The sequence below is a fragment of the Rhyacophila brunnea genome, unplaced genomic scaffold (genome assembly GCF_057557595.1).
Source record: "Rhyacophila brunnea isolate RB1 unplaced genomic scaffold, BYU_Rbru_1.0 scaffold_9, whole genome shotgun sequence".
Taxonomy (NCBI): Eukaryota; Metazoa; Arthropoda; class Insecta; order Trichoptera; family Rhyacophilidae; genus Rhyacophila; species Rhyacophila brunnea.
In genome coordinates, this window is record NW_028233361.1 from 36,790,340 (window position 1) to 36,800,858 (window position 10,519).

The window sequence follows — 10,519 nt, forward strand, 5'->3', positions numbered from 1 at the left end:
ACCAGCCCGATGCTGCCACTGACGTGTGTGTCATGAACGGACCGGTATTCATCAGCGCGGGCCGCTCTCACTCGTCACCCTCGCCGAGTTATTTTACTTCCGATTATTTGAGACTTTCACGGTTGGTTGTTATTGTATTTGGTTTTGAGATAATGTAGTATAGTATACTGTTAGGTGTATGAATGCGAACACTGCTCCGAGTGTGTCGAAAAGGATTCTGTTTAGCTGCACGTAATTGAAAAAAAAAAATATTAGAATAAGGGGTACTTTTCGCATTCACACGGCCCTCGCAGTCAAATGCGTAAGCCACTGGCGTTTCATCCGGGAACTCTGGGTTTGATTCCCGGTGAGGTCACAATACATTGTCAAATAGGTTTCAATAGTTTGAATAATATAGTTAAGTACATTTTTAACATTGATAGTCGTGCACATTTGTGCAGATAATCGGCAGGTAGTCGATACAGTTTTGTTTTTGTCGGACCCAAGTATGTAAACAACCTTCAGTACTGTATTTACTTGATATCTGCATACATATTACGAAACATATTTATTTTAATGGTTGAAAATGCTCTACCTACATAAACTTAAATTTACATAAGTATAACTAAGTATTTGGCCCTCGGGGTGAAATGAGTTTTATGAATTAATTTTCCAGTGAGAGGGAAGAAGGGGTGGCCCGCAGCCGTGTTTGTTTACCGCGGGGCCGGTATGCATTTGTTTTAGTTTGTTCGGTCGATGAGGAGATTGATATTAAAATTTCTCATAAAAATGAATGCGGGTGGGAGGCGGAAGGCGTCAGGCCGGCCTAAAATAATTCTTTCCTTGCCGCTTTCCACATTTGATATTATTATGAAATGTAAAATGAAAAGAATGGTGGAAAAGTGCACTTATGGCTTAGAATGTAATGTAATCTAATATAGCTGAGGATGAAAAAAGATTTGTTGAATAGTGTCATGTTCATATTGCAGGAAGGAACTTTTCCCCTCTTTTTAATATCATATTCTTACATACTTTTACTTTAATGTCACTTCTATTTAATGTACATATAATGAAATGTGGTATCGCCATCGCCTGTTTACGCTTTGCATAACGTATTGAGTGCCAAATTTCTCCGTGGCGTGCTTTTTGTTTATTAAACATGTACAAAAATCAAAATGGTTTCTTCCTGTGAATAAAGATTAATGGAGTAATACTGTTTAAATGAATTTTATTTCTTCTGCACCCTACATGCTCTGACAACATGCGACTTCTTCTGGCTCAATCAATGATATTAATATATGGACGAATCATATGGGGAAAAAATGACACTCACTTTTTTGTCTGGTCTGCCGAATGGCATAATCTGTTCTAACGCCATTACAATAAAGGTGATATTGCTATAAATTCCCGATGCTTTTTGTCGGGTCTGCCGAATGGTTCGGTTCGAACGGGTTCGCTCAAATGAACATTGGCACTAGAAACACTGTTCTAACGCCATTACAATAAAGGTCATATTGCTATAAATTCCCGATGCGTGATATCGCATAATGGGAATTGCGTGACGTCTACCTATACATGTGCGAATGTCGCTATGCGCGAATTTACTTGCTAGATACTGTATTGAGTGCATTGTCCATTAATAATGTCATTGGGCTCAATACACCGAGTATACGACGCTCATCGGTAGCTCAGCGAGCCTTTGGTATACTTCTTGCGTCCTATTGGGTTGCTAGGCACTCTTTGCCAGTTCGTTGTCATTCATAGAGTTTGGCATGGTATTTTCTCCAATTGCCGTTCTCGATTGGATTTTCTACATGCTATTGACAGATTAAACTATGAAAGACAGCATCCAGAACATAACGGATACAAGATATCGCACCGAGAAGTGAAAACAGATATCTTCCGACCTTCGGTAACTGGAATGAAACCAGAAAACAATTATATGAAATCTCCACTCTTGATGAATTGATGAGAATTGTCGCCATAGCAGTAAAAAAGGGCTGTTCCTCTCATTTCTTTTGATGACATTCAGTATTCAGTGAGTATACATATTTTTAAGTGATTGCAACTGATCGGTTCTGTAATATTGTTTTTATAAAACTGTTCACATATTCTTTACCACGTTCACAGATGTCCACAACTAGAAGTACCTATTCATTAAAACAGAATTTCACTTTACTGATTGGACTCTGAAATAGATTTACGGTGGAAAAACATGCAATGGATGGAAGGAGAATTATGATGGCCAATCTGATTTTAACAGAGGACTTCCAACTTGTTAAGGTAAGCGGTGTTTAAATTGTCATTGCGCATCAGACACAAATATTTTATTGATACATTGTCAATTTTTACCAAGTAGACTCCAATCATATTGAGACATGACCTGAAGACCTTTCTCAATATTTTCCTGTCACCGGCTACCTCTTATGAATCCCAGCATACCAACCTATAAATCAATATGGCCCTGGGTTTTGTATAATATGAAATGTAATTATTCTATGTACATACTAATTTCTTTGCTGATGTGGCTTAAGTGGTAATGCATGATCCCAGACATATCATTATTTCAGCGTGTATTTTGCCTCTCATTTTCTTGGCAGCTCTTGACAGTGCGGCATGTATAATTAATGTAGCAAATATAATTTATTTTTGTATGTCAATTACAGTCCAGTAACGGATATTTTTTTCTAGATGCCTTTAGGGATACCTCGTATTTACTATTGAGGTTGTTTTAAAGACTGGCAGATAGGGGCTATGAAACCACCTTGCAAAAATCCTGGAAAGTTCTTTGTAGCGCAAGGCGGTGCTGATTTTGATGTATATTTCGTCATATTCATTGGGAACTGAGAGCTCCGGTTTATAGCCGCGTTTTCCCCTTGGAAAAAGAAATGTCACATAGGACTGATCTTCTGAGCATATACTGATTGTTCTCATAAGTGTACCACATAACCAGTAACGTTAGATAATTTGGATACGAAACAAGACGGAGTAGGAGGAGTACTGAGGTGATGCAACAAGTGCGATCTTTACAAAGCTCACAATAGCAATCATAAATATTATATTATTGTAAATATCCCAAAATGACTGACCATTTTATTTTGGATTTGTTATGATGACCATATATTTTTCGTCTCTGAAAGACATGTTGAGGAAAAACAGCTGATCAAAAACATGAATATAATCGGCGCCGACGTGCCATTCTAATTGACCGATCCGTCTAATTCCGATTGTTTGATTTTGTTTCAGACATCCCCTCCGTCCGAGGGCACCACGGAGAAGCCTGGAAATCTTCCTTGACAAAGGTGAGAATTATATTTTAATAGCCCCTGTTATAAGTCAGTAAAGAAATCCTCCACGGCACTGAATAATTATGTGAACTTAACGAACATGATGTTTTGATATTATTTGTTATTTTTCGTCGTCAGAAAAGACCATGTTGATGAATTTTACTGATTTCAAAATCGAACTTTAACTAATGTTACTATATATCGAACACATTATTTCTGAAGCACTGTTTTAAGTTACAGGTTGGCATTCGTCAGTGACTAAAAATTTGAAAAATACGACAGACTGCAACTTTTCACGCCGCTTGCAATTGATACCACAGGTGATTGCACCCAATTAATACTTGTCTCATGTGAATAGTGTAAAGATTGAATCCACTTCAATGTTAGCCAACTGATGAATCTAAATGATGTAAATTTAATTTCATGTTTTTCCTGTCTTCGCCTGAGATGACTTGCGGATCTTGCTGATGATCCTGCGAGTACTCTGCCAACAGATTTCAGTTATGCTATCATGATTGGCATGAATGCCCAATTGCACGGCCCTGTAATTAAAATAGTGGGTTTATTTGCCATGATGTATAATTATCTTTCATACCTGAAAGGAAGGTAAATTAGCATGTTCAATCCTAATCCTGATCCTACAAGGAATAGAAAAGACTTGAAGAGAAGGAAATCTCTTAGCTTTCAAGTGACATCTGTAACAGTGTGACATTTTCCACATCTGTTATCGTGCTTAATCTTTCATTGATTTGTCGCAGGGTCTATTTCAACAATGCAGCAGCATGTACAATCAGCTAGGCCTACAGGCTACATGAACCGTTTCCTGAATTGTGGGACATGGTTTTCTTCTTTTTGGTGAGTGCAACACAGCTGCCATATTGTGTCCCGACAAATAAATAAACAGAAATTCATTTCTCCGTTTTAATTATGAAATCATTTGAAATCAAAATCTACGAATTTTTTCAACTGATTATTTAAATTACGACATATACGGACAAATGCCTGTGATGAACGAATGGTAAAATGGCCGCTTTTAAAGTCACGAGTTTGATTCCGCGTTTTGCAAATTTGCATGCTGTTTTCCGATGTGTGTGGGCTGAGCGCTGATCTAATTGGTTGAGCAAGGGATTAACCCATTTCTCCCAAAAGGAAAAGGTAACCCGTTGGAAGACAGATTTGATTTAACAGGAACACAACACTAAGGTCCACTGTCCACTGATATGCAACTATGTTGGAAAATTTATAAACTTGATTCGTTTAATTTAAATAATGTTTTGAAATATTTGTAAGTATAGATTTTTTCTAGGTATATTATAATTTTTTTTTTACCATGTCCGATCCTTGGAAGATCATTTGGGCCTCCAGGTCCATACTCTGACTCAACACAGATTGAAAAACAATATGTGTATATGCCAGACCCAGCATTCGAACCTGGAACCCACGACACTATAAGCCCCTCTGCCATCGTGGGCGTTTACCATCTGGGGGACCAATGGGGTCAAAAAAACAATATGCCAAATATGTTTTTTTGCAATGCATAGTCGATATATACTTCAATGGCGACACCTAACTTTTAAGCTTATTATGATGACCTTATATTTTTCGTCTCTGAAAACCATGTTGAGAACAAACAGCTGATCAAAATGTCAATCAAACCAATACTGACGTTGCCTTCTGACTGACCAACCTGTCTAATTCTGAGTGTGATTTGTTTCAGTCGTTCCATTTACCCGGGGGCGCATTACAAAGAGACCTGCAGATCTTTCTCGGCAAAGGTGAGACAGATTACATTTTAACAATGACTGGTAGAAGTCGAGAATTTAATTTTCCGAGGCACAAAATAATTGAGGTGTAACTGAACTATGAAACACAAGACTTGGTAATAATGGTGGTACATATCGAGTTCAAAGTTAGATATTACGTGCATTTACACATGCAATATTGTAAACTGCAACATTTTGTAAATGACATCTTTTTCTCTTACTGATCCTAATGATCTGTTACTATTAAAAATTATTTGTTATTTTTAATGTTATTAGTGTTTAATGAGGACTGGTCAGTCCAAAAACGTTCAAATAAAATACGATGTTGAGAAAAAAAAATCATTTTATATTTGGAATCCACTTTTTGGTCTAAAAAGCTTATAACTCCTGTTGCTGTATGCATGGTACACATGGTAGGTATGTGGTGATGTGAAAACTGCTCTACTCATTTTATAATTTAATTCAATTTTAATGGTTTAATCCCCGCCACCTCAATTATTGAAGTAGGTCTACTGAACATGATGCTATGATATTAATTGTTATTTTTCGTCGTCAGAAAATGCTATGTTGATGAATTTTACTGATCTATACCCAAATCAACCTATAATTATGTTTTCACTGTCATATAGCTTATTTAAGAAGCGCTGTTTTAAATTTTCAGGCAGGCGGCCAACGGTGCCGATGACGAAAACAGTTAGGAAACGCACCACTGCAATCTTTCACCCCACCCCACTCTCGACTGGTATCGGTATCAGGTGATTGACTGATTTATCTTCCATCATTATTATGAGTAAAAAACACCAAACGGAATATATTTACAAATTTAGCTGACTGGACATTTGCACGCAAATATCCAAAATTTGAGGTGCGAAGAGTAGGGGGCTTTCACAACGGATCCTCACTTGGAGGAGAAGCGGCGATATGGCAGCGGGTTGTAGTCAAAACCTCGGTAAAATTATAAAGGAACAATCTGAGTGATGTAAATTTCATCAATTATTTATTCTTGATGTTGCCTTATGCCCCCTTTGAACGCTTTGAACACATGGTATTCAGAAAAATCCTCAGGCTAAACTGGAGATGTAGTATGGCGGCGCCATCGTGAACTTGGATCACTAACAATAAACGAGACAGCCAATAAATAAATGCTAATGAACAATAAATAGGTCAGCACTGAATCGTGTGGCATTGACAAAGTCAGAGGGATGACGACGCTCCATTAGATCACGATTCCTACGACTGGACGGTGTAAAAAAGGAATTCCAGACTCTGGTTTGTCTGTTTTATTCCATAACAAGGAAAGATGTTAAAGGCGGCCGGGGCTAACACCGAGCTCTAGCACTATTCATACTATGTACTACACCATTTATTTTGAAGTAATGATATTTTATACATTGTTATGATGACCTTATATTTTTCGTCTCTGAAAGACATGTTGATGAAAAACAGCTGATCAAAATATGAATGTAATCGGCGTCGACGTGGTGATTCAATTGACCAACCCGTCTAAATTTTTATTGTGTGATTTTGTTTCAGAAGTCCTATCTGTCCGAGAGCATTTCAAATCTCAACGAAGGTGAGAAATTTTAGTTTGATGGCAACTGATGGCTTAGACTCCGCTAGATATATCTCATTAGTTAACTCCATTAATTCCCATTGTTCCCAGAATGGACGATTTTACACCTCTTGAGTGTACTATTTTTATTGTTTATAATTACTAATGATCTATTAGGTTTGACGATTTATTATATGCTTATCGAGTATATTATTGATAAGGTATGGGGTTTTTTTTACACACACTTATGTATGGTTTGGTTTTATATGAAAATGATGTTCAAGTGACTTTTCGTGAAAATTTCGAATTACGGCGAATTTCGAATTATCCGTGTTCTTATTAACGAGGTTCTACTGTATTCATTAATTTCATAATTTCAGCCTTCCGCCTTTCGAGAAATGAGTCGAAGAATTGTGCATGTGATGGTTTCGTGAATTCGAGCAAAACTAAAATCTGGCAAAGGAAACTTTCTTTTACAATATTTTTGTGTGATGCCTGTGTGGGGGATGAAAACATGTGTCCGGACACATTTTAGTAGGTGTGCGCGCACGCACACCTTATAGGGAACATTGGTAATACAATGTAATTGCATATTCCGTTAATTTTGTTGTTTCTATTTTGCCCACCGCATTAGTCACTGTACATTATTAGATTGTTTGTAGAAATGAAGTTTTTCATATAATCTATATTGTCAAATTATTTCACAAATATTAAAAAATAACCTAAAATATTCATCGCCGAACTTAACAAACTTTGTTAAATGTAATTTCATATTTTTAGTTAATAACTCCAAATATATAAAGGTTAATGTGTAAACTATTACTTCTTTATATAAAAACGACAACTTACCAATTAATTATAAGATAATTACATGAAAAACTGAGTATGTAGTTCCCAACTCAAATACTAGTTAACCGTTTCGCTAACGAAAAGTTTTTTTTACCTCTTCTCGACGGCGGTTTGGAAAAGACTGACACGCAGTTGTCCCTTTCACTCTTTTGGCTCGCCGTATGTGCCATTTCACACCCATTACTAAGCTAGGTAACGTCAAAATCTCAGTTTAAAAAAGTATCACAATATTATCTATATCATGATAATACATCCCCTTACCCTATTTCCTGTTGATGAAATCAATGATAAACATATCTCGAACACGTCCGAACACACTCCTGCTTGTTTGCAACTGAACACTAAACTTGTCATAACATGTCAGCATCAAGGTATAGAGAATACATTCTATAAATGACCTGTGTCCGCATGGTCTTTTACAGCTGTGATTGTAAAGAACCACCACCAATTATTCATACATCATTAAATAATGTCAAATAATATTATAAGTGAAGTAACCACACACACACCACTAATTGATTAAGAATATGAAATGAAATTAAACTAGAAGTGACGTGACGAAAAGGGAGGTTCAACCACTTCTAGTTCATAGAACACTATATTAGTGAACCTCTCCAATGGTTAACTCCGTTTATACATTTTTGTGGGTTACGCCACTTCTGCTCTGAAGCGACTGACACTCAAGTTTTCTGTGTCATAAAACAGTTTCAATTTAATGGCGACTGAATATAAAGATGAATGCTGAATTATACGTAGTTTTTTTCTGCCTTGATGTGTACCTAATTATTTTTCGTCTCTGACAATAACTTGACGAGAAAGAAACCTCTGAGCTTTTGAAGTGATATCGATAGAGTGAAACACTTCATCTCTAAACTGGGGACTTACTATTTCATTGATTTGTTACAGGGCCCGTTCCAACAATCTGGCACTTGCGGGGCGGGGCAGTGCATTTTCATAATGGTCTCAGAGTGGCAGACCGCAGTCTTCCGGATCTCAAGGTGGGATAATTTCTCTCTTCAGTTTTCAGTTGGTGCGTGTGGAAACACCATCGTGGGGGTATTTCACAGGAGAATGCGAAGCGAAGGTGTGTCACACCCATTAATCTGCGACACATCCAAAAAAACTGGAACTGGATAAACGGCACGGCTGCGGTGTGGGTAATAAATTGGCCACAACCATCCTTTTAATCGTGGCGCGGATTGAAGAGCGCGTGACACCTCTGCTTCCCACTGTGTAATATCTTCATTTCTAAACTCTCCCTGAAATGTTTTTGATTGACTCATATAAAAATAAAGGCTTATCAAAGCAAAGTGTGGATTGTGACTTGGTCGTAAATCGAGGACTGCCTGTATTTAAATTTTCAAATAGCAGTAGGTTTCAAACATATGAAACAAGTGAAACATAGTTTTTATTTCACTACTTGGCTGCTTTTAGTGGATAATACGTTTATTCATAGGATGATGTTATGTTAATTGTTATTTTTCGTCGTCAGAAATGACAATGTTGATAAAATTCTTCTGATTTATGCATTTCTTGAAGACATCAAATAGAATATTTTTGTATCAATATTAATTGGAGGAACGTTGATTTCATTTTCAGCGATAAACAAATCCCCATCGGTGGCATTTCATGTCATGTCACCTTAGAAAGTGTATCAAGAGAGTAGACAATCCAGTTCAACATCACATCTATGCTGAAGAACCGCCTTTGTACCTGGCTCGGACTCATGCTATTGATTGATGTCTCAAGAAAGTCAACCCGGTCTGTCTTTTTTTTTGACTGGTTTACGACATCCCAGATTGCTAAATACGTGGTGTATACGGCGGAGCTAAGAAATGTCGACATGCCCTGGACAGGATGTAAGAGAGGTGTCATGTAGTGTCCGTATCGACATGCTCTGACCGAGGAGCAGACGTGGACATGGACTTAAAAGCTGTTCCTGCTGCTGCATGCTACAATGAGAGGTATTTTTTATTGTATATTCCATTGTTTATTATGAAATAATTATTTGTTTAATTCTAGAATTCTTGTAAAATTTGCACCATTTAATTACAGTTTTTAGAATAGGCGTTTGATTTAGTTTTTGAACAAATCTTATAATGATCATTCATTATTTTTCACCTCTGAAAAACCTGTTGATAAAATATGATTGCTTAATATTATAATGATGGTTTCTTATGAAGAGGTTTTTTGACTTTCAATCCTAAAAAAAATTAGCCTACAGCCAATACACATTTTCTCATATAATGGTACGAATGTTTTTTTTATTGTTGTATTAAAATTTTCCATGATGTTTAAATTGTTATTTTTCGTCGACAGACAAAATCATGTTGATAAAATATTGCTGATTGTTTGAATGATGCCAAAAATTTGGAAAAATGGAGGGCCACTCGTTGACCTGTGTACTGTTTTCAGATGGACCATGCCACGATACTTCCCTTGGTTATTGCTGTAAATGATTGGCTGCCCGCACCTGGCTGTAACCTAATATTCATATTACTTTCAATATAGTAGTGTAGGCAAATAAACACTTTTTTTCCCTTAAAATTGCATTTTTTTTATTTTAACTTTACCATTAAGGTTGCTCTTCCAAGTACAGTAAGTAAAACCTCGTTAATACGAATTCTATGGGACTGAAAATCGAAAAAAATTCGAATTACGAAATATGCAATGTTTGCAATTAATGCAATGCAATGCAACGAGGGGAAAAATATTAAAATTAAATTTTTTTTTTTTTTTGATTTTTATTAATTTCGTTTCTGATCAGAGATATGCCTACCTAATTGGGTCATAAAATGTCAGGATTATTTTTATTACCTTCGAATAAGTAATTTTTGATGTTTTAAGAAAAGTCTCACAATTTTCAATGACTGGCTTATGAGATAGTGTACTTTATTACGATTTATTGAATATTTTTATATGCCAGGGACTCTGAAATCATTTCGAATTAAAGGTATGGTTTTATATGAAAATAATGTTCAAGGGACTTTTTTTTCGGGAAAATTTCGAATTATGGCAAATTTCGAATTATCAGTGTTCTTGCTAACGAGGTTTTACTGTAGTGTCTATTTTCAATCAGCGATAGGTAT

General features: G+C 36.3%; 1 protein-coding gene across 9 annotated transcripts; it reads left to right on the forward strand.

The window, feature by feature from the left end:
• The first annotated feature begins 219 nt into the window (after nucleotides 1-219).
• Nucleotides 220-9,977, forward strand: LOC147063579 (uncharacterized). 9 transcript variants are annotated; one of them, XM_085959604.1, is made up of 10 exons: nucleotides 220-2,262; nucleotides 3,226-3,281; nucleotides 3,501-3,586; nucleotides 4,025-4,121; nucleotides 4,984-5,041; nucleotides 5,691-5,784; nucleotides 6,563-6,602; nucleotides 8,337-8,428; nucleotides 9,030-9,394; nucleotides 9,846-9,977. In XM_085959604.1, exons 4-9 carry the CDS (start codon nucleotides 4,104-4,106, stop codon nucleotides 9,094-9,096), a joined length of 369 nt encoding a protein of 122 aa, XP_085815730.1. In that variant the 5' UTR covers nucleotides 220-2,262; nucleotides 3,226-3,281; nucleotides 3,501-3,586; nucleotides 4,025-4,103; the 3' UTR covers nucleotides 9,097-9,394; nucleotides 9,846-9,977. The 9 variants fall into 9 exon arrangements, with proteins under 9 accessions (XP_085815730.1, XP_085815729.1, XP_085815726.1 ...); XM_085959603.1 differs by having other exon boundaries at nucleotides 339-2,262; nucleotides 3,507-3,586; XM_085959600.1 differs by having other exon boundaries at nucleotides 622-2,262; nucleotides 5,672-5,784.
• Nucleotides 9,978-10,519: the final 542 nt, after the last annotated feature.

Coding starts and splice junctions, on each gene's coding strand:
- LOC147063579 (XM_085959600.1), top strand. CDS start 4,039: ATGCAGCAGCATGTACAATCAGCTAGGCCTACAGGCTACATGAACCGT. Junction 5,785..6,562: donor TCGACTGGTATCGGTATCAG/GTGATTGACTGA, acceptor ATTTTGTTTCAG/AAGTCCTATCTGTCCGAGAG. Junction 6,603..8,336: donor CATTTCAAATCTCAACGAAG/GTGAGAAATTTT, acceptor GATTTGTTACAG/GGCCCGTTCCAACAATCTGG.